Source organism: Tursiops truncatus, chromosome 14 (assembly GCF_011762595.2).
Source record: "Tursiops truncatus isolate mTurTru1 chromosome 14, mTurTru1.mat.Y, whole genome shotgun sequence".
Taxonomy (NCBI): domain Eukaryota; kingdom Metazoa; phylum Chordata; class Mammalia; order Artiodactyla; family Delphinidae; genus Tursiops; species Tursiops truncatus.
Genome location: NC_047047.1, coordinates 65,046,582 through 65,071,517, shown reverse-complemented (window position 1 = coordinate 65,071,517; position 24,936 = coordinate 65,046,582). Strand labels below are relative to the sequence as shown.

Below are 24,936 nucleotides of genomic sequence, written 5' to 3'. Positions count from 1 at the left end.
CCGAGAGCTGTGTGTGGCAGGAGACCAGCAGCCCATTGGATTAAGTACTTAAGCTGCTGGGCAAAGAATTGGGTCAGCTGTAGTCACAGGGCAGTGTGCGCAAAGGGAATCCGCAGAGCCTGGATTTTATAGCCTGGTTTGGGGTTTCTCCCAGCTCTGGTCAGGACACACAGTAGGCATCAGAAAAAGGAACCTCGTTGACAGGACTGTGGAAAGAGAAGTAGACTCTTTCAGGTGTAGAGCCGTCAAGGAGCCGGGTGTTGTTTACAGGTGAAAAAAGAGCCTGGGATTATGTTCCCATGTGCCTGTGTCTGGGGCCATGCCTTCAACCCTGATTTGACTTTGACTTTACAGCTACAGTGAGATCAGAACCCGTCTCCTTGAGAGGCACGTGATATTGGCCACGGACTTGGGAGTCAGGCAGACCTGGGTTTGATCCCATTCTACCACTGCTCGTTTCCAGGCTGAATGGTTTGGGCAACCTCCTTCTCCAGGAATCTCCTGGATTCTTTCAGGTGGCGTGAGCAGCACCTATGTTTCTGCCTGACTGTGTTGGGTCCAAATTATATATGTAAAGTACCTGGTAGGTGCCAATAATTATCCTGGGAGGAATTTAATGTTATAGCACCTGTTGTATGCATTGTACTTCTAGAGTAAAATGCTTGCTGCAAATGGAGATGTGACTCACTGTGGACATGATTTTGAGTTCTTTTATCTGAAAACAAGACCAAAAAGTACAAACGCAAATTTGGTGGCACTGCCATGAAAACTTTCAGCTTCAGGATTAGTCTGGGTTTCCCTTGTTGCCCCAGAGTTTGTTCCCTGGCTCCTGCCTGATGCTCTGCAGTATCCCACCTGCTGCTCCCCAGTATCCCAAGGGCGTAGCACGGTCTCTGGTATATAGCGGGGGCTCGGTCCTGCACGTGTACCTGATGGGGTTCTCCGCTTTTATTTCAGATCTTCCCTGACCCGTCAGACTTCGACCGCTGCTGCAAACTGAAGGACCGTCTGCCCTCCATCGTGGTGGAGCCCACAGAGGGGGAGGTAGAGAGCGGGGAGCTCCGGTGGCCCCCCGAGGAGTTCTTGGTCCAGGAGGATGAACAGGACAACTGTGAAGAGACACCGAACGAAGACAAGGAACAGTAGGGTCCACGCCGGCTCCCACAGGGTCACACCAGACAGCATCTGTACCTGAACTGTGTTCTTTCCCGCTACCATGGAAGGAGAGCATGAGCCACAATAGTTCTGAAAAAGTCAGACGATGGCTTCCGTTTTGCACCTGCAAATCACTGAGTTGGTTTTCTTTTCTTTTCTTTTCCTTTTTTGAGATGTCGGGCAGTGGAGCCCTCTGCGACAACACGCCGGACCTTTGAGAAAGGAAGCTGCTTAGAGCAGGGGTTGGGGGGTGCGGGGAGGCGGGCGTCTTGGAGATCTTTATCTGAACTCAAGCAGGCTGGGGGCAGCCGTGGGATTCCAGTGGGCTCTGGGGGTGGGCTGGGATGGGGGGATGTGCAAAGCTAGCAAGGAACATCTGGGGCAAGAAAACAAACAGGAGATGAAAGAGAAAATACACATTTTAAAGAAAACATTGAGCAGAGAAGTGCAGCCAGGAAGTACCTACCCAGCAAGCATTCGCTCTGGCTGCTGGGACATCAGACAACAAAGTCTTCATCTCTCTCTAGATTTGCCCACTGCCAGCCTTTGTTTTTGTTTCAGATGTGTTGGTCTGTAATGGGGAGGCAGGCAGAGGAGAGCAGTGGAGGCTGGCTACCTGCAAAGCCAGCTGGAGGTGATGCCGATGCCAGGAACGCCTCCCGTTTCCTTCTCCAGACCCTCCCCTCAGGCCCTAGCAGGTGCGTGTGCCCCCGTAATCTGGAGGTTTTTAAAGAGGCTGCAATGTTGAGCGCTCCCCTGATTTATCCTTTTTGCCTCCCAGCCCTTCTGGAAGTAGCGAGAGCCCTTCCCACCCTTGTTGGAGGGCCGATGGAGATGCTTGGACACCAAGGTCCATCCCCACCTGCCCCCCCACACACTTGCTCTCCCTTTGGGCAGAGGCACAGAGTGGTGGGCTCCCCCTGGCTGGCCCTTCCTTCTCCTCATCTCCACCCCCCCAGCCCTGGCACAGCGGTCAGGCAGGGTGGCTGCCAGCCCTGCCGCAGATTCCAGCCAGCCTGGCCAGCCACAGCACCCATTCCCGCGTGGGATCTTGGCCTCTTTTTCCGGTGGGAGCTGAATGGCGAATGGAGGATGCTTTTTCTGTTTCTTGTGGGGGAAGTGAGCTTTAACGCAGGTCCTGAGAGCTGGCAGAGCCTGGGAGTTATTGGATGGCAGTGACAGGCTCTCACGCAGCAGCCTGGGGATTGAATTTGAAACTAAAGGGTGTCATGAGGTCTTGGGCTTCTTCCGCGGTGTGTCTGGATGCAGGGGACAGGACGAGGGAGCATCGTCCCTCCTCACCTCCCACCTGACCCCTGCAAGGGCAAGTTGCAAGAGAAGGCTAGCTTGGACTTAGAGCTTCTCGTCATAGTTAAGAACCATCTGGAGCTGCAGAGATTGCAGGACAAGCCCTTCAGACCGTCTCTATCTCAGAGCAGGACGGTGCAGCTAAGAGGTGTGCTCAAGACCCTCCCTGGGGCCGTACTCGGCCAGCGGAGGCACCCACCGTGTCCCCTCGGGGCTCCAGTCAGTCCAGCTTGATCCCAGCTGGGACATGCGTGTAGAGTTGTACTTAATACCTCAAGGTCAGTGTGGCTCTGGAGAACGCTGGTGCAGGAGGACCAGCGTGTGCTGTTGTCACATCAGCAGGACTTGGTCCTGGGAAGCCAACGCTCACCCCCTCACCCCTCTGCCCCCAACCTCTGTGTTGTCTGCTTGTGTTGCACACACTGATGGCAATAACTTCCTCCAGCTCCTCGAGCAAGTGGGAGAGGCCTGCAGCCTGCCCTGCGAGGGGGCTTCTCACTCTCGCTCTCCCTCTCCTTCTGGCTGCAGGGAGCCTTTCCAGTTACCCTCACACCCCCGCAGCTGCAGTTCTCATCCCGTGCCTCCCTGTGTGGATGGGGTCTTGCCTTGGAAAATCCCATGTTTCTGTGTTCCCCTCTCATCTGCTCCCCTGTATCATCTGTCCTGGTCTTGCCGTCTGATGGGAACGTGCTTGTAAACTGCATAACAAATCTACTTTGTGTATATGTGTGTTTATGGGGGTGGTTTATTATTTTTGCCGGTCACTAGACCCCTTTGTACGGTCACGTGCAGTCTGAGCAGGCCAGGGGCTGACAGCTTAAGTCAGGACCCTCAGCGGCGAGCCTCTTGGGGCGACCCAGCTGCTCTTGGACAAGTGACTGAGCTCCTGTCTGGCCTCCTCTTTTTTTTTTTTAAGTAACTTGTGTGTATTTCTAACTGATGCTATTGAAACAAAACAAAGCAAAACAAAAAACCCCCTAGTATTTCAGTAAAAATGCCTGTTGTAAGATGAACCTCCTATAACTTCTATCTGTTCTTTTTTGAGGCTCAGGGAGAAACTAGCATTTTTTTTTCCAAACTACTTTTTGTCACTGTGACAGTTGTAAATAAAGTTTGAAAATGCTTTCCACTCTTGTCTGGTTTCTTTCTTTCTTGCTGCTCCATTAGAACAGACAAAGCACAGGAGATACTCTTGCAGGAGGCTGAGTTCAGTGGAGCCCCATGTGAGGGTCCTTACATATCTCACCTTCTGACCCTTCTGGGGTGAGCCCATCCATGGTTTTTATCAGCTGGTTGAATGAAAGCAGCTTTTTTCTTCTATGCTAGAGGTTCTAACTCTGGATGTGCATCAGAGTCACCAAGAGAGCTTTAAAAAAATACAAATAACCTGGATCCTACCCCCACAGACTTGCATTTCAGTTGGTCTGGGGTGAGGTCCAGGCATTAGCATTTTTTAGAATCACCTAGATTTTAACACACAACCATGGTGGTGGTTGTTTTTTTTTAAAATTTTATTTATTTATTTTTAGCTGCATTGGGTCTTCATTGCTGCACGTGGGCTTTCTCTAGTTGTGGTAAGCGGGGACTACTCTTTGTTGCAGCGCACAGGCTTCCCATTGCGGTCGTTTCTCTTGTTGCAGAGCATGGGCTCTAGGCACGCGGGCTTCGGTAGTTGTGGCATGTGGGCTCAGTAGTTGTGGCTTGTGGGCTCTAGAGCGCAGGCTCAGTAGTTTGTGGCACACGGACTTCGTTGCTCCACGGCATGTGGAATCTTCCTGGACCAGGGCTCGAAGCCGTGTCCCCTGCATTGGCAGGTGGATTTTTAACCACTGTGCCACTAGGGAAGTCTCACAGCCATGGTTTTAAACCGCCCTTCTAAGGGAAGAGAAACATCCAAACTATATTGTAAAGTTGTTCACAAAGACTGGGAGTGAATGAATGGGTGTGTATATAGCTCGAGAGAAATCCAGGAATCATTCAAACCATTGACTGAGTGCCTAGGACTTATCAGGCATTGTTAAAGAGTTTGGGTGAACAAAATAACAGTGGTCGCAGCTCTTACTGCACTGCTTTAGTGTAAAATTAAAGGAAAAACGGGTGCTCTAAGAGTAAGTGTCTGTTGGAAGGGTCAGGAGAGGCATCTGAAGAAGTGACAAGGGGTAGGAGAAGAAGCGGGTGAGGTGCATGGAGAGAGTACTTCCGGCAGAAAAGGCTTGGGATGAGCTTGACTGGAGGGAATGGGGAGGAGGAAACAGTGCAAGGAGGGATGCTTAGGCCTGGGTGAGGAGTTTGGGTTTTATTCTAAGTGCAGGGCCTAGGACAGTATCATTTACATTTTTACACAATCTGGCTTTATGGAGATGGGATTGGAGCGGGCAAGATGGAAGGCTAAGAGACCAGGAAGGGGGCTTCATGGAGGTCAGAGTGAGAGAAGGTGGTGCTTTGTGGAAAGGGTTTTTGGACATTTGTTGAACCTGAGGCTGGCTATTTTTGCCTTCACTCAGCCCACATCTGGGCTCTTAACCATGGGCAGTATAAGTAATCAAGTGATCTGTGCTGAGCTCAATTGATATTAGTGGAAGATCAATCCATTTTAACATTAGCCTGTCAGACCATTAGATCTATGGATCTGCTGCCCTGAAGATAATGTTCAAGCCTTGATCATCCTCATCTTGGATTGCCCTCTGTGTCCCCCAGACAGCCTGAGGATAGAGTTTATTACAACACAGCCTCCTTGAACATAGCCCCACAGAAAACTGTCTTTATTCACAGATGATATCATTTATGTAGAAAAATCCTATGGAACCTACCCCAAAAATCTACTAGAGCTGACATGTGAATTCAGCATGGTTGCAGGATCTAAGATCAATATACAAAAACCGACTATATTTCTGTATACTAGCAATGAATAATTGGAAATTGAAATTGAAAATTCCACTTATATTAGCATCAAAACATAAACTATTTAGGGATAAATCTGACAAAAGATGTACAAAACCTATTCAATAAAAACTACAAAACACTACTGAGAGATATGAGATAAGACCTACGTAATCAGAGGGGTATACCTTTTTCATGGCTCTGAAGACACCATGTTGTTAAGATGTCAGTTCTCTCCAAATTGAGCTATAGATTCAACACAATCAAAATCCCAGCAAGTTGTTTTTTTTTTCAGAAATTGGCAATCTGATTCTAAAATTCCTGTGAAAATGCAAAGGACCTAGAATAGCCAAAACAACTTTAACAAAGAACAAAGTTAGAGAACCCAAATCTCAATTTCAAACTTTCTTACAAAGTTACGGTAATCAAAACATTTAGCGTTGGCATCAAATAGACAAAGAGATCCACGGAACAGAGTCCAGAAATGGCCCCAAACGTAAATGGATGATTGATTTTTGACAAAGGTGCCAAGGCAACTCAGTGGAGAAGGGACAGTCTTTTCAACAATTGGTGTTAGAACAATTGTACATCCACATGCAAATATCCCCTGGGGATGGAAACATGAGTCTTTACTTCTGTCTCCCATTGTCTCCATGTGACTTTCTAAATAGAATATTTATTCATTTAGGAAAAAATTCATCTTCATGGTTGGTCAATCGCTTCAATGCTGTCCCCACTCCACCCCAGGTCACCTCCTCTGTCCCTAAAGGAGGAACATTGGTGGCAACTGGTGACCTTTGCTGTGTTATTCAGGACGACTTGTATTCAAGTCCTGCTCAGCCCCTCCATATGTTATCTGGGACCAGTTTCTTAATGTCCAGGATCTTCAGGTTTCTTTTCTAGTACCTCTTGCACAGGGATGTGAGGATTGAACACTCAGTAGGCACTCCACAAGTCAGGGTTTTACCTCTCTTCCCCTTAAACATCTAAGGAACCGGCCCCTTCCTTCTCTCCCCTGTTTTTTGCTCTGAGTCCTGTGTGCACACCAGAGTCAAGGAGAGCTTCAAGGTGAGGACAGCTCCCTACTCACAAATGCACCTCCCTTAGTCTGCCCCTTTTATTTCTCACCATGAAGGAGGGGAAAACAGGGAGAAGAAGGGAACTTTAATGCCTTCTGTCCACCGAAATATTGGAGAGGGAAGGGGGAGACATCTCCCATCAAGCTAGGCCTGATGTCTGGCTCCTTTTTAAAGAGGAGATCCTTGGGCAGAAACCTGTTTGAAATGATGCTTGAGTTTTGTGTAGAGGTGTGGGTGACCGCAAATGCAAAGGCCCTGTGGTAGACATTGACTTGACTTTTTTGAGGAATGTCTGCGAAGCCAGCAGGGCTAGAATAGAGGAAAAGAGAAGTAGCTGAGGCCAGATATCACAGAGCGGAGTTTAGAATCACTATTGCCCACTCTGAGAAGCCCACTGGGGAAGGAAGCAGGCTCGTCAGGCATCCCAGCCCCCGGAAATCCACTGGTCAGCCCACCCAAAGTTGTCTGACCGGGTGGCAAATGGCAGTCAGTATTGATGGACCTGAGGCAATGTCACTGCCTGAAGGGGCTTCTGGATCATCAAAGGAGAATTAAATTAGGTAGAATTCAGTTTGTACATCTGTCTTCCAATTACTGAAGTGTGGTTATGGCTAAGAGAATGGGCTCTGAGCTCAAGGCCCTGGATCTGTAGCTCAGGCCTGCCTCTTACTAGCTGTGTGACCTTAGGTGAGTTACTTTTCTTCTCTGGGCCTCACTTTCCTCCTCTGTAAAACGGGTACCTACCTCACAGAGTTGTGGTGAGGTTTAAATGCACTATTACAAGTAACATGCTTAGAACTGTAGCAGGCACACAGTGAGTGCTCAAAATGTTAATCATTGCGGTAGGCAGAATAACACCCCCAACTCCCGAAGTTGTCCACAGGCTAACCTCCGGAGCCTATTACTCTGTTATGTTACATGGCAAGTGGGAGTTAAAGTTGCAGGTGGAGTTAAGGTTGCTAATCAGCTGCCCTTGTCTTGGGAGAGCCTGGATTATCCAGGTGAGCCCAATCTAATCACAAGCGTCTTTACAAGGGGGAGGCAGAAGAGTGAGTGCCAGAGTCAAAGAGAGATTTGAAGATGGTGGAAGGGGTCACCAGCCAAGGAATGCAGGTACCTCTAGAAGTTGGAAAAGGCCAGGAAACAGTTCTCCCCGAAGCCTCCAGAAGGGACACAGCCCTGCCGACACATTGACTGTAGCCCAGTGACACCCATTTCGCACTTCTGACTTCTAGAACGGTAAGATAATAAATTTCTGTTGTTTTAAGTCACTACCTTTGTGGTAATTTGTTAGAGCCACAATAGGAAACTAATACAGCCGCTGTTACCGTATGATGATGGTGATGATGATATAGACTTTTCCTGTGTGGCCTCAGAGAGCAGGGTGGCAATGGACCGGAGGGGGTTTCAAGCAGGCCGAGGCCACTGTCCAGAATTAGAGCCCATGCTGTCCTAAGGCTGAGTCTTTTCTGGGTGTCACCAGGCAGAGGTATCTGTCAGATGGAGGGGGCACCGCTGCACTGGGACTGGGTAAGTTTGAGGCTGTAAAGAGCTTATTCTAGAATTTTGAAAATTAGTGATTGATGTGTGATATGTTTGTCCTTATAGCCTATGTATCAGAACATTCACTAGAACACTCCCTTCTCCCCATTTACCTGCATAGAAGGTCCTGCTTTGAAATGTAATTCCATTTGCACTACTTCTGTTGCCATTTCCAATCAGAAAAGTATGAATTCACCCTTTTCTAATATTGGCTACTATTTATAGAGCACTGGGCTATAGGTTTACCGTAATTTCTTCTAACTCTCACAACAGTTTTACAAAGTGTGGGTTTTTATAGAGAGAGGTTTTTTTTCTGTACAAACTACAATTAGCAATGATGGAAATTATACAAGACGGTGGAGTTTGGGGACCTCATCTTTCAAATCCCATTACGGTGGCAAGTGATGGGATTATTTGCATTTTTGTTTCCTTCCATTGTCCCTCATACTTACCAGAATGTACTCAATATATTTTTTTCCCATGAAGTCGGCATTTTTAATGTTATTTTACAGATGAGGAAGCTGAGGTCAGAGGGCTTTAAAATATACCGAAAGCAGGGTTAGAATCAATGATGTGCTGGTAAATGTGTAGAAGCTGGTGCTCAAGGGAAAAAAACCCAAAAAACCTGATTTAAAACTTTTGCCAATTTCCATGGCATAAATGCTCCCACTCTGGCTGATTTCGTGGACAAGCCCCTCAGCCTGAGTCTCAGCTTCCTTTTCTGTAAAATGGATATAACTCCAAAACCAGGACCGTGCCTCGTTCAGAGGCCCTCTATAAACTCAAGGGCCCTTCATTCAGAAAAGAGAAATAGCTCCAAAAGATGTACCTGGCACAGTATTTTTCCAACTGAATCATGAATCATTATTGGGTTGTGAAATCGATGTATTTGTGGTTTGCAACCAGAATTTTTAAAAAGAAAGATGACAGAAAAGACTAGAATAGAACAGGAAAAACATATCAGAGTGCAGCAGACATGGGAAGATTGTTATTCCCTGAAAACTTGGTTTCATGCCTACCTATGTATGGATGTGTGTACTGGGTCATGAGAAATTGTGCCACTGTCAAAACAGTTTGCGAGTCACTGAGTGAACCTGGCTTTCTAGAAAGCAGTGAGTGCTTTTACCTCATAGAGTTGTAGGGTGGGAGAGAGGCAACTAGAAAAAGTACCTTTATACCCTTCTCTGCAGAGGAAATGGGGCTGAGGCACCCAAGGGTGGGGTCGGGGTGGCCTGTGTTGAGGGGACCAGCCAGAGAAGAAGGCCACGATGCCCTTGGCCTCCTCCTCGGAGGCCAGGGTTAAGCTCCAGGCAGCCCTCAGATTGCCTCCTGAGCGCTAGAGGGAGGGACCCTTGCATGAGGGAGGAGGAGGAAGCTGCACAGGAAATCCTGGCTGTAAGTTCAGTGCTGCTAGACCCACCACAGCAGCTCCCAGGCAACCAACAATAGCGCCGTTAGATAAAAATAACCCATGTGCTCTGCAGCTCTGCCGTGCGGGGCAGGGGCGTGCGGTCTAGAGGGCTGGATTCTCACCACTCTACAGCTGGGGTCATGCTACTTGGCGCCGTGCTAGGCCTTGATTTCCTGATTGCTAATTAGAGGGCAGTTTTTCAGCTGGAGGTCATTTGGGCTGGTGCCAGGAATGGGGCCCCTTGCCCCCAGGGTCTCTGCTCCCCTGCACTCTTACACAGGGTGATATACAAAATCGTTCATGCTGAGATCTTGAGCTCTGAATGCACCACCTCTCCCAGGTGGACTTTCTTCTTAAAAGAGGGCCCCAGCCCAGGAGGGCTTACCTGAAACCTGTCTCGATGGGGGTTGGGGGGATACGTGTGGAGTGAGGACAGAGGCCTTCCCTGCAGCTCTCTCCCTTGGCTATGGGCATGGCCTGACCCCGAAGCACCTCCCACTGTGCCCCCAAAGTCCTCTCTCCAGGCTGAAGAGAGAGGTTCCCTGTTCGCCTCAGTGCTTGAGCTCTGCGAGCGGTCAGTCTCCCTACACGCTGGGGAATGGAGGGAGGGGGTGAGATCTGGCCCAGTGTTACTTTACTGGAGCAAAGCCTGCTGAAAATCAGCCGCCAGGTCTGAAACACACAGACCAGGCGGCCCTGTTTGCTTCTGGCCTCGCAGTTTGCTGGCCAATAATCTGGTTTTAGCCTGCTTCTCATCCTCCCCTGCCCATCCCAGAAGCACCCGCATCCCCCAAGGACAACAATATTACACGGCACTGCACTCTACAGCTTACAATACACACTTCTGATCTTTCATTCACTTACGCAGCACTTTTTTATCCTGGGCACATGGGCAGAATTCAGGGGTTCATGTGAATTTGGATTGGGACAGAAAGTACATCTGTATTTTCCTTAACTACTAAGTGAAATTTAGCATGTCCTGCTATTAGGGATGTAGGCAACAAAGCACTGTACTGTCAGCAGCACCTGTGATTGTCACCCATAGATATCACAGGTATTTTCATTTTCACGGCACACTTGTTGCAGGTATCATGAATTACCATCTGTAGTCATGGCTACCTCAGAATATCACACCTGCTGCTTCATTTTGTTAAAGCATTAATAAAGGACACTTATGACTTTGTCACAAAGGCTTAGCTGTATCTCAGCATAGTTGATTTTCTTTGCAACACTTTGCATTTTATTTTATGCATTGAAAGCATTACTCTGAGAAGAGGATTAAAACTTTTTCCAAAAGGATCCAAAAGGATCTATGGCCCCAGAAGACGAGGAAGCCCCTGAGGGCCTGGTGCTGGGGCCCTGAGCAGAGCTAGAGTACAGCACGCAAGGGCAAGGAAGCCTCACCCATAACCCCCAGGGGCGCAAAGCCAAGAGAAATACCCATAAGCAAATAAGCAATTGCAAACTAGCCTGATGGGTGCCATGAAGGCAGAGACTGGACAGAAGCCACATCTAGGACGGCCACGAAGTAGGTGGCCGCTGCCGCATTTCACACTCTGCGGAGTCCCAGCCACCGCGGGCTGAAGAGGAGAGAGCCCATCTCCCTAACCGTCCTGGGGGCCCTGGGTGGGGCAGCTTCTCCCTGGACCCGCTTCATTTCCCTGCCAGCCTCAGCCCAAGGCCTGGGAACAGGGTGAGGAACTGTCCCCACTGCGTTGGCCTGAGATGTTTCCCAGAATGCAGGACTCTCAGGGCTAAAACCAGGAGTCCTGGGCAAACCAGTATGGTTGGTCACCCTACGTGGATGCCAAACCCCACCCTTTTTACCTAGGACTAATTCAGCCACCTGGAATTCGGGTCAGCTTATTCCCTTAAGCACCTTCTCTGTCCATCTCTGTCTGTACCTGTCTCTCTGGGTCTGTCTCCGACTCTCATTCTCTCCCCACCTACCCAGTTTCTGCTTTAGCTCCCAAACCAGCCAAAGTCTCCCAGCTCCTGGCTATAAAGTGATTTGAACTTTTTATTCCCCTGGGGGCCTGCCGAGCACTACTTGCTCTTTGTTTTTAATTGAGGTATAATTTACATAGTCTTCAGTTCCCAGGTGAATAGCTCAGTGAAGGTTTATACACCCATAAAACCACCACCCAGGTCTAGATATAGAATACCATCACTCCCCAGAAGGCTTCCGAGTGCCGATTTGTTGTCAATTACTCCTCCAAAGGGTAACCACTACTCTGACCCCCACCACCTTCCTGTAAATGAAATCATACGCTCTACCCGTCAGGAGCACACCTGCTCCACCTGAAGCTGCTTCAAGCCCCAGTGTTGCCAGCCTAGCTGGGAGAAACCCTCTTCAGCAGGACCATAAAGCAGGAGGGACAGAAAATGTAGGGGAAACTTTACACCTTATGGCTGGAGGGAATAAATAGCCTCATTTTCAAGTGACGACACCAGGACTCAGAGAGACGAGTCACTTACTTGGTCCTTCTTTTGGCTAGCAATGACTGGGCTCAGGGACACAGCCTACTGGGGAGGCAGAGTTGGGATTAGAACACAGAATCTCCTTCCTTTAAGCCCTGCAGCCTCCTTTAGGCAAAAGCCAGGGCCGACTCCTGCTGTGGCGAGGTTTTGCCTGGGAAAGCTGAGCGGGCAACCTGTTCTTTCGGCTTCACCCCCTGCCCAGATCCCCCAAATACCTGAAAGCCCAGGGATGCAGAGTGGTGGTTCTCAATGCTTACTGCACATTAAAATTACAGAGGAGCTTTCAAAAGACTCAATGCCCAGACCAATGAAATCAGTGTCTCTGGAGGTGAGACCCAGGAGCCCGTAGTTTTTAAAATATCTCGGGTGATTCCAATATTCTCAGGCAAGTTTGTAAAGCAACAGCACTTCTCAAAATTTACAGTGCATGTGAATCTTCTGGGGCTTTTGTTAAAATACGGATTCTGATTCAGCAGGTATGGGGTAAGGCCTGAGATTCTGCACGTGAGGCTGATGCTATAGTCCAGGAACCATGCCTGAGTAGCAAAGATGTAGAGGACCATTCTGTATCCCAATTCTTCTTCATACAAATATATTTTGCAGTGATGCATTTTTCGGTTTGTCTTTTAAATATAAGGCTCACCTAACCACACCCCCCCCAGTAATTATATATTTACCCACCTTTACCAGGAAAGAGTACAATGATTTATCATGTGCTTTCTATGTGCCAAACATTGTCCCTCAACAACTTTGAGGATAGAGAAATAAAGAGCTTAATAACATGAAAACATGGAGTAGAAACAGAGAACAGAGATAAAATATCTAATATACATCCAACTGGGGCTTATGAAGGTGGTAAGAAGGAAAATAAAAGGGATACGATATTCAACAAGAAAATGGATAAGGAGGGAGTGGCCAAGATGGTAAAGTAGGAAGACACTGAACTCACCTCCTTCCATGAACACACCAAAATTACAACTGCTTACAGAGCAACTATTGATGAGAATGACCTGAACACTAGCAGAAAAGATCTTCTAAAATTAAAGATATAAAGAGGGAACCACAACGAGATGGGTAGGAGGGTGGAGATGTGGTATAGTCAAGACCCACACCCCTGGATAGGTGATCCACGAATGGGAGGATAATTACAATTGCAGAGGTTCTCCCCAAGGAACAAGGGGTCCAAGCCCCACATTGGGCTCTCCAGCCCAGGGCTCCTGAACAAGGAAGACTAGCCCTCAGAATATTTGGCTTTGAAAACCAGTGGAGCTTACTTTCAAAAGACCCAGAGGACTGTGGGAAATAGAGACTCTACTCCTCAAGGGCACACACACAATCTCACATGCTCTGGGACCCAGGGCAGAAGCAGTAATTTGAAAGGAGCCTTGGTCAAACCCACTTCCTGATCTTGGAGAGCCTCCTAGAGAGGCAGGAGGCAACTGGGACTCACCCTGGGGACATAGATGCTGGCAGCAGCCATCTGGGGGAGTTCATTCTACCATGAGGCACCACTGTGCAATACTACCTATAGCTTATTAGCACTGGGACATGGTCCTGCCCACCAGCTGGTCAGCACCAGTCCTGGGAAGCTCATGGCCAAGCAGCTACATGGACAGAAACATAGCCCTGCCCACCAGCAGACCTGCTGTCATAGGACCACCAGAAACATAGCCCCACCCACTAGCAGACCAGCTGTCATAGGACCACCAGAGGCCCCAGCTACCCTGGGGTCTGGCCCCACCCACCAGAGGGCTAAGGACCCAGCCCCACCTACCAGTGGGCTGGCACTAGCCCTAGGACTGCCAGGGCCCTGCAGCCAGTTAACCCAGGACCTGGATTCACCCACCAGTGGGATGGCACCAGGACTGAAACTCCACAGGCTATACAGCCAGCTGTGCCAGGACCTGGCCCCATCCATCATTGGCTGGCAACTTCCACACCAGGCAGGGCCTGTCAACCAACCAGACCAGAGGTCAGTCACACCTAATAGCACGTCCACGGTAGTCAGCCCACCACAACAGAAGGGCCCATGCAGCCCACACAGAGGACATTGCTAGACCGTATGGGTCTGGTGACCAGAGGAGGGTGTGTTGCTGGGCCCCAGAGGATGTCTCCTTCATAAGATCACTTCTCCAAGATTGGGGAACATGTCTGACCTACCTAATACATAGAAATAAAAGCCGCAAATTAGGCAAAATGAGGTGACAGAGGAATATATTCCAACATATTCAAGAAACAAGATAAAACCCCAGAAGAAGGACTAAGCAAAGTGGAGATAAGCAATCTACCCAATAAAGAGTTCAAGCTAGTGATCATAAAGATGCTCGAGAAGCTCAGCAGAAGAATGGATGGACACAGTGAGAAGTTTAACAAAGAGTTAGAAAACATAAAGAAACAAAGGTAGAGAATACAATAACTGAAATAAATACACTAGAAGGAATCAGCAGTAAATTAGATGATACAGGGGAATGAATCAGCAAACTGGATGACAGAGCAGTGAAAATTACCCAAGCTGAACAGAAAAAAGAATTTAAAAATGAGGAGTTTAAGAGACCTCTGGGACAACATTAAGCATACTAACATTCACATTGTAGGTGTTTCAGAAAGAGAAGAGTGAGAAAAGGAGACAGAGAACTTATTTGAAGAAAAAATAGCTGAAAACTTCCCTAACCTGGGAAAGGAAACAGACATCCAGGTCCAGGAAGCACAGCGTCCCAAACAAGAACGACCCAAACAAGACCACACCAAAACACTCTGTAACTAAAATGGCAAAAATTAAAGAGAAAGAGAGAATATTAAAAGCAGCAAGGGAAAAGCAACACTTTATGTACAAAGGAACTTCCATAATGCTGTCAGCTGACTTTTCAGCAGAAACTCTGCAGGCCAGAAGAGGGTGGCACAATATATTTAAAGTGATAGGGACTTCCCTGGTGGTCCAGTGGTTAAGACTCTGTGCTCCCAGTGCAGGGGTCCAAGGTTCGATCCCTGGTCAGGGAACTAGATCCTGCATGCCACAACTAAGACCCAGTGCAGCCAAATTAATTAATTAATTTTTAAAACCTATAAAAAAATAAAGCCATAAAAGAAAAAAAAACCCTATAGCCAAGAATACTCTGCACAACAAGACTATTATTCAGATTAGAAAGAGAGACCAAGAGTTTTATAGACAAGTAAAGCTAAAAGAGTTCAGCACCACAAAACTGGTTTTACAAGAAATGTTAAAGGGACTTCTCTGAGCAGAAAAGAAAAGGCCACAACTACCTATATGAAAATTATGAAAGGAAATAAATCTCACTGGTAAAAGCAAATATATAAAAAAGATAGTAGATCAACCACCTATAAAGCTAATAGAAAGGCTAAAAGACAAAAGTAGTAAAATCATCTATATCCACAATAAGTAGTTAAGGGATTCATATTAAACATGGGCAGTGGGGGTAGGATTTAGTGAAAAAGCAGGATTGTTAAAATGCATTTGAACTTAAGAGATCAGCAATTTAAAATAATCATATATATATATATATATATATATATGGTTTTATATATAAACCTTGTGGCAACCACAAACCAAATATTTGTAATAGATACACACAAAAAAGAGAAAGGAACCCGAACATAATACTAAATGTAGTCATTAAATCACAAGAGAAGAGAGCAAGAGAAGAAAGGAATGAAAAAGAACTACAAATACAACACCAAAACAATGAACAAAATGGCAATAAGTACATACCTATGAATAATTAATTTAGATGTAAATAGACTAAATGCTCCAATCAAAAGACATAGAATGGCTGAATGGATACAAAAACAAGACCCATATATATGCTACCTATAAGAAACTCACTTCAAGTCTAAAGACTGAAAGTGAGGGGATGAAAAAAGGTATTCCATGCAAATGCAAATGAAAAGAAAACTGGGATAGCAATACTTATATCAGAAAAAAATAGATTTTAAAACAAAGACTGGAACAAGAGACAAAGAAGGACATTACATAACAATCAAGACATCAATCCAAGAAGATATAACTATTGTTAATATATATGCATTCAACATAGAAGCACTTAAATAAAGCAAATAATAACAGACATAAAAGAAAAATTGACAGTAACATAACAAAAGTAGGGGACTTCAACACCTACTTACATCAATGGACAGATCATCCAGACAGAAAATCAATAAGGAACCACTGGCCTTAAATCAGCAGCCCTGAACCTTTTTGGCCACAGGGACCGGTTTTGTGGAAGACAATTTTTCCATGGACTGGGGTGTGGGGGGGATGGTTCAGGCAGTAATGCAAGCCATGGGGAGTGATGGGGAGTGGTAGATGAAGCTTCACTTGCTTGCCCGCCGCTCACCTCATGCTGTGCAGCCTGGTTCCTAACAGGCCTGGGGGTTGGGGACCCCTGCCTTAAATGACACATTAGATCAGGTGGATTTAATTTATATATATAGAACATTCCATCCAAAAGCAACAGAATACCATTCCTTTCAAGTGCACATGGAACATTCTCTAGGATAGATCACATTCTAGGCCGCAAAACAAGTCTTAATAAATTTAAGAAGATTGAAATCATATCAAGTGTCTTTTCTGACCACAATGCTATGATACTAGAAATCAACTACAAGAAAAATACTGCAAAAAAACATGAACACATGGAGGATAAACAATATGCTACTAAAAACCAATGGGTCAGTGAAAAAAGTCAAAGAGGAAATCAAAAAATACCTAGAGATAAATGAAAATGAAAGCACAACTATCCAAAATCTATGAGACACAGCAAAAACAGTTCTAAGAGAGGAGGTTATAGTGATACAAGTCTCAGGAAACAAGAAAAATCTCAAACAACCTAGCCTTACACTTAAAGGAACTAGAAAAAGAACAAACAAAACCCAAAGTTGATAGAAGGAAAGAAATAATAAAGATAAAAGAAGAAATAATTGAAATAGAGACTAAAAAAAGTAGAAAAGATCAATGAAACAGAGATATGGTTCTTTGAGAAGATAAATTGATAAACTTTTATCCAGACTCACCAAGAAAAAAAGAAAGGGGCCCAAATAAATAAAATCAGAAATGAGAAAGAAGTTACACAGAGGATCACAAGAGATTACTACAAACAGTTATATGCCAACTTAGAAGAAATGGACAACCTAGAAGAAATGGACAAATCCCTAGAAATGTACAATTTCCTAAGACCGCATCAGGAAGAAAAAGCAAATGTGAACAGATCAATTACAGTAATGAAATTGAACCAGTAATTTAAAAATTTCCCAACAAACAAAAGTCTAAGACCAGATGGCTTCACAGGTGAATTCTACCAAACATTTAAATATTTACCACCTATCCTTCTCAAACTATTCCAAAAAATTGCAGAGGAAGGTACATTTCTGAACCCATTCTATGAGGCCAACATCACCCTGATACCAAAAACCAGACAAAGATATTGCAAAAAAAGAAAATTACAGACCAGTGTCACTGATGAATATAGATACAAAAATCCTAATGAAATGATTCTAAAATTTGTATGGAAACACAAAAGACCCTGAATAGCTGAAACAACCTTGAGAAAGAAGAACAAATTTGGAGGTATGATGCACCCTGATTTCAAACTATAATACAAAGCTACCATTATGAAAACATTATGGTACTGGCACAAAAAGAGACACATAGATCAATGGAGCATAATAGAAAGCCCAGAAATAAACCCACACTTATATGAGCAATTAATTTATGACAAAGGAGGCAAGAATATACAGTGGGGAAAAGATAGCCTCTTTAATAAATAGTGTTGGGAAAACTGAACGGCTACATGCAAAAGAATCATACTGGACTACTTTCTCACATCATAAACAAAAATAAACTCAAGATGGATTAAATATTTAAATGTAAGACCTGAAACCATAGAACTCCTAGAACAAAACATAGGCAGTATGCTCTTTGACATTGGTCTTAGCAATATTTTTTTGCATCTGTCTCTTCAGGGAACAGAAACAAAAACAAAAATAAACTAATGGGACCACATCAAACTAAAAAGCTTTTGCACAGTGAAGGAAAGTATCAACAAAACAAAAAAGGCAGCCTACTGAATGGGAGAAGATATTTGCAAATGATATGTCTGATAATGGATTGATATCCAAAGTACACAAATGACTTATACAAATCAACATCAGAAAAAGAAAAACCCGATTAAAAAATAAGCAGAGGACCTGAATAGACATTTCTCCAAAGAAGACATGCAGATGGCCAACAGGCACATGAAAAGATGCTCACCATCACTAATCATCAGGGAAATGCAAATCAAAACCACAATGAGATATCGCCTCACATCTGTCAGAATGGCTATTATCCAAAAGACAACAAAGAACAAGTGTTGGCAAGGGTGTGGAGAAAAGGGAACCCTCATGCGTTGTTGTTGGGATTGTAAATTGGTGCATCCACTACGGAAAACACTACGGAGATTCCTCAAAAAAATTAAAAATAGACCACATCTGAGTATTGAGCTGAAGAAAACAAAAACACTAATTTGAAAAAATATATGCACCCCTATGTTCATTGCAGCATTATTTACAATTGCCATGATATGTAAGCAACCTAAGTGTCCATCAATAGATGAGTGGATAAAGAAGATGTGCTGTATATATGCAATGGAATATTACTCAGCCATAAAAAAGAATGAAATCTTGCCATTTGCAACAACATGAATAGACCTAGAAGGTATTATGCCAAGTGAAATTTGTCAAACAGAAAAAGACAAATACTATGAGTTCACTTATGTGTGCAATCTAAAAGGCAAGCATAAAAAAACAAAAACGGAGTCGTAGATATGGAGGACAAGCAGGTGATTGCCTGGGGGAGGAGAGAAATAGGCGAGGGAGATTAAGAGGTACAAACATCCAGTTACAAAATAAGTGAGTTGTGGGTGTGAAATATTGTATATAGTGTGGGAAATATGGTCAATAATAATGTAATATCTTTGTGTGGTGACAGATGGTAACTAGAGTTATTGTAGTGATCATTTTGAAGTGTATGGAAATATCAAATTACTGTTGTGCACCAGGAATTCACATAGTGTTGTAGGTCAGTTATACTTCAAAAACAAACTCAGAATAAAAGAGATCAGATTTGTCGTTACCAGCAGCAGAGGGTGAGAGGAGGGGGAATTGGACGAAGATAGTCAAAATGTATAAACTTCTAGTTATAAATGCTAATGATGTAATGCACAACATGATAAATATAACTACCACCGCTGTAGGTTACATGGGACAGTTAAGAGAGTAAATCCTAAGGGTTCTCATCACAGGAAAAAAATTGTTTTCTATTTCTAATTTTGTATTTATATGAGATGATGGTAATCATTGTGGGAATCATTTCTAAACTTATTGTGGTAATCATTTCATGAGGATATAAGTCAAATCATTATGCTTCTCACACCTAAAACTTATACAGGGCTGTATGTCGATTATATCTCAGTAAAACTGGAAGAAAAAGATAAATTTTAAAGAAACAAAAAGGAGAATGGATGAGAACTTGTCATAAATCATTAAACAGAATAATCCGTAAATTTGAGAAGGCTGCTGAATCCCCCTAAAAAAGATGACGAGAAATACACACCTAGACAGAACAAATTAAAATTTAGAACACCTAGTATGAAAAGGAAATCTTAAAAGCAGCCAGAAGTAAAAAGATGATTAACTTCAGTGGAATTAATAGTAAAGTGACTCCTGAACTCTCCCCTGCTTCCTTGATGCCCCCGACAAACTAACTTTGAGGAACGACAGCCCCCATTTTAATCATGAGTAACTCGGAAGCCCATAGTATTAAAGGCAGTTTTAACTCTAAGTCACCAAGGCTCTTTTGAATAAATAACCTGCTCCTTCCTACCCACCCCTTTTTAAAATTGTGAGTATTAAACTTTCCTATATAAATAAAAATTTACCTTGGGATCCAAACCTCACCCAGTCTTTAGTGCAAACAATTAGAAAAAGGTCCTGCCATTTTTCTAATCTCTGCCTCAGATCTGTTGTTCACTTTCAGTTCCCTGATTCCTTGCCCTGCCAGCCAAACCTTCATGGAAACTTCCTTCCCAAACACCCCTTCCATCTCTCACCAGTGTTTCTGCCCCACCCCAGCCTGGCCCCATTGCTACACCCCAGGACTTCTCACCAAGAAGGGTAGCTAGAGCAGCCCAGCTAGAACGACCTGAAGCAGCTGCCGGAAGTACCACCCCAGTCCCAGCTTGCTTTTCCGTCCTTTACCCAACATTGCCAGCTAGGGTTGGGTTATGGGATCCTGGCCTGGGGGGTCCCTGCAACAGTCCTGTCACCAAAGAGAATTTCCCCACAGAAATGAGGGCTGTGCCCCTGGCAGCGTGATGCCACTCTAAGGGGCTGTCCTCCTGTCCCCTTGCCTGTGGGAGGATGGATGACAGCACACATCAGTGATACTCAGCAGACCTCCCCAGCTGGTTGTGTCCACGGTCACTCCCTAGCAGGCCGTGAACCAGCAACCAGTTAATGAATAAAGCAGGTTCTCCTTGAAAGCCTGTGTCTCTGTGGTTGGTGAGGAGAAAACCATGAACCGCTACATTTTGTGGAATACCTGGGAGGTTCTATTACATTGTCACAGCTGGGCATTGTCATAGGGGCCATCGCGGGCCAGCAAGACCAGCTCTCTGATGGGAGGCAGCCTTGTGCGGTGGTGAGAGAATGGATTTTAGAGTTAGACAGACCTGGGTTCAAACCCCAATTCCCCCACCGCTCCCTAACTGGCCACGTGACTTCATCCTCTGTGTGTGTGTATAGTGTCATCATCTATAAATTGAAGGGAGATAATAATAATTAATTGGAGTAATGATTGTAAAGATCAGGTATGTATAACATCTGGCATTTAGTATGCATTAGGTTTAAGCAATTCTCTACTGTTGTGAGGATTACGTGAAGTGATTCACGTGGAAGGGGCTAGTTAGCTTAGCTCTTGCCCCACAGATGGGGCTCACCAAATATTATAGGTCTTCTGCCCCTTTCTTTTTTTTTTTTTTTTTTTGCGGTACGCGTGCCTCTCACTGCTGCGGCGCCTCCCGCTGCAGAGCGCAGGCTCCGGACGCGCAGGCTCAGCGGCCATGGCTCAAGGGCCCAGCCGCTCTGCGGCATGTGGGATCTTCCCGGACCGGGGCACGCACTCGCGGCCCCTGCATCGGCAGGCGGACTCCCAACCACTGCGCCACCAGGGAAGCCCCTGCCCCTTTCTTGATGACCATCTTTCTGATGCTGAACAGCCATTTCTCTGTTTTGCCTTCATCCCAGGTACAAAGGAGGGGTGGGTGGGGCTGAGGGTCTGGCCTGAGCTCACAAGCTTCCAACCCCCTACTATGGCCACACTTCCCAGACAGCCTCTGACCATTCACAGCCTGCAGCTTTGCTAAAATTCCTGAGACCAAAGAACCTCTGACCTTAGGCTTGGGAGTGGTTATCTTAGGTGTTGGGGGTGAGAGAGAGAAAAATTTTGGCATGTGGACTGGTTCACAATGGCCCCAGCTCAAAAGCTGCCGTGGATAATCACTGTTTATCAACTCATTGGAAAAAATGACTACAATTACATTTCACACATCAACAAAAAGGAAACATAAAAGCCCCATTGGAATGTCTGAGTCACTCTTCAGAGCCTTTAAATTACCCATTCATTATGACCCTTCTCCTCGCCGCTTCCCCACCCCCACCCCCGCCGCCTTGCAGGGATGTGCAGTGCCCAGCGGGCTGGCATTTACCTGACGCACCAGCCTGGCCAAAAGTCCTCATGGAGCACCTAAGACTCTGTTTGGGGGCTTAAAATAGACCTCTAAGAGTTATTAAAGAGATCAGTGGGGCTCGGGCTCTGGGCTGACTGGCGACACGGGTGTGTCATTTACCCATGTGTACAAAAGCCGGGAGGAATGAGGAGGAATCATGGTCCACAGGAGCCATGGTGTCACTTGGTGCCAGCGTTTGTGCACAGATGTAAAGCTTGTTTAAAAACGAATGGCTTTGGGCTTCCCTGGTGGCGCAGTTGAGAGTCCGCCTGCCGATGCAGGGGACACGGGTTCGTGCCCCGGTCCGGGAAGATCCCACATGCCGCGGAGCGGCTGGGCCTGTGAGCCGTGGCCACTGAGCCTGTGTGTCCGGAGCCTGTGCTCCACAACGGGAGAGGCCACAACAGTGAGAGGCCCGCGTACAGCAAAAAAAATAAAACAAACAAAAAAAAACGAATGGCTTCACTTAGGAGAAGAGGGTGGGAGGACTGAGCAGTGACCCCCACTGAGGCGTTGCCTTCCTCTGCTGCCAGGTGTGTGCAGTCCCACACATCATTTGAAGTAATCCAGACGTCCCCTTCTGAAAACTGGGTATAAGTTAAATACTGATCTTTAAGATCACATTTTAAATTCACAGGAACAGTAGTTTTAAAAGCATTTTGTAGGGGTCATGCACTCCTTTGAGAATCTGATAGAAGCTACAGACTTTCTCTCCACAGATACCGACAAATTCCAGGTAGTTCACGGGCTCCCCTGAGAGGAGGGGTGTCTCTGGAACTGAAATGGCTCTGGACAGACTTCTCTGTGGGGAATTCGTTTGTGAAGTGTCCTCTGTCCTGGGAATCCCACAACCCACCTCACTTCTTGTGTGTGTTTTATAAGACTTCATCTTGGCAAGTAGTGTCCGTTCATGGAAAGAGAAGTAGCTCTGCCGCTGAGGCCTGTGGGTCCCTATCCCAGAGCTCCCTTTCAGCTCATGCAGATACCAGGACATTCCTTCCAAACCAGGATATCAATCAGGCTGACCTCAGCACAAAGTACCCATTGTCAGGGCCTGATGGGTGACCTGGCCCCTCATGGGTCCCTCCTCGAGCCACCAACACCAGGACTGTCTTAGCTCTCTCGGCCAAGCCCATGTCCCTCGTCCCCAGTAGGGAATACTGTTGGAGGGCACAGAATGACAGGTCTCCAGGATGAAAGTGTATGCTCGATCATACCCAGTGCTTCAAGAATCTTGGCCATTAGCCATTCATTCTTCCACTTGGTCATTAAATCTGCTGGCTGCATGGGCGGGGGGCTACAGGTCCAGGCTGGAGAAAGGCTGTGTTTACAAAGTAGTTTTATGCCCGCCTATCTGTCTGAGAACTTTGGAACGCTCCTCCACCACAGCAATACAATAACGATCGATAATGATAATAATGATTTCTTACAGTTGTATGACATTTTACCCTGTGCAGAGTGCTTATGTATAGATTCTTTTTTTTTTTATTGTGGTAAAATGTACCATTTAAACCATTTTAAGTGTCCAATTCAGTGGCACTAAGTACATTCACTATACTGTGCGACCATCACCACCATCTATTTCCAGAAGGTTCTCATCATCCCTAACCGAATCTCTGAACTTCTGTCGCTATTGAATTTGCCTATTCTAGGTACTTCATATAAACTGAATCATACAGTATTTGTCCTTTTGCATACAGTTTAGGTCGCTGAGCATAATGTTTTCAGATTCATCCATATTGTAACCTGTATCAGAATTTCATTCCTTTTTATGGCTGAATAATATCCCATTGTATGTGTACACTGTGTTTTGTCTATTCATCTGTCAGTGGACATTTGGGTTGTTTCTACCTTTTGGCTAGTGTGAATAATGATGCTGTGAACATGGGTGCAGAGGCATCTGTTTGAGTTCTGCTTTCAATTCTTTGGGATGTATACCTAGGAGTGGAATTGCTGGATCATATAGTGACTTTATTATATTCTCCTGTTGAGACTGGATATACAATTCTTGATTATAACCATTTTAAACATGAGGATACTGAAGCTCAGAGAAGTGAAATCACTCAATGGAGGTTGCTAACTTAGGGACTGTAAATATTCCTGCACCCAGAAGTGGGACTAGGGTGAGACAAGTGAGGCATCTAGGGTACAAAATTTAGGAGGACTCTCAGGTTTGTGTGTCCCCCCGTTGCCAGGGCCATCTTAAACATGAGACATGGTAGGAACACTGCCTAGGACCCTTTTAGAGGCCATGAAAAATGTTTTAATTTATTTTAAAGTCAGAAGAAAAAAATATAATCCAGCTTGGATTAAATTTGTCTTTATACCAAGTTGAAATATAATTTTTCCTATATATTTCTTAGTGGAGGGAAAGGATGACAAAGGTGCAAGTGCCCAGGACCCCGGAAGTCATGGTTCCTGTCCTGAGAGTAAGCATCCTGTTAAGGATTTAAGGAGCCTCTCATTTTCAGGTTCCTGTGAGGAAGAACCCTGCTCTGTCATGAGCCCCAGAGTGGGTGCCTCCTTGAATTTTGTGCCCTAAGTCCCTGGTTTGCCTCACCTGGGCCTGGGCCTGCCTGGGTCTTGACCAGGCTGGATGGTTCCTCCTGGTTTGCTGGGCAACGACATCTCAGGCCAAGATTATGTTCCCAAAGTAAGGAGTCAGGCCAAGGAAGCCAACTTTAGTCATAAAAAGCTATGTGTTTGCCCATGGGGGGTCGCTGGGGGACCACAATGAACCCCAGTGCACGGCAGCCCTCACTAATAATGATAATAAGCCCTCACCCCTTTTTCCATTTCAGAGAGCTTGTCACATCTGTAATTATTCTTACTTTACCTAGAAAGTCTCTCTTTGTCTTCATTCCCAAACGATTAGCTAACTCTGCCAACCCACAAGGGCCAGAGAAGGAAAAATTGCCTTTCTAAAGGACTGTGTTCTGGGTTCATAATCTTATTTTTTTCCTCCATTCAGGGACCCCATTGGCCCCCACTTCATAAGACACAGTCATTTCACATTCACTTCTGCAGGGAGAAAGCATTTGGGAAGACAAGATATATTTTACTTATGAATTAGTTCATTCAGCAAATCTTCATTGAGCACCTACTGTATGCTTAAGCAATGGGGATACAAAAGTGAACAAAACAGTCAAAAATCCCTGCCTTCATGGAACTTACATTCTAGGAGAGGAGATAGACAGTAAAAAAATAAGTAACTAACAAAATGTATGGTGGGCCTGACAGTGAAATGTAATGGGGAAATTGAAGCAAGTGATAAGGAACTCGAATGGGGCTGGGAGTGCAG

At 45.5% G+C, this 24,936-nt stretch overlaps 1 protein-coding gene across 3 annotated transcripts in view; it reads left to right on the top strand.

Annotated features, from left to right (window-relative positions):
* The window catches only part of LBH (LBH regulator of WNT signaling pathway), an 88,878-nt gene extending 85,286 nt beyond the window's left edge, over positions 1–3,592 (top strand). For all 3 annotated transcript variants that reach the window (XM_073791472.1, XM_033838788.2, XM_019942984.3), the window contains one exon: positions 958–3,592. In XM_073791472.1, the coding sequence (XP_073647573.1) occupies positions 958–1,146 (189 nt within the window). In that variant the 3' untranslated portion in view covers positions 1,147–3,592. The remainder of the gene's footprint in view (positions 1–957) is intronic.
* Positions 3,593–24,936: the final 21,344 nt, after the last annotated feature.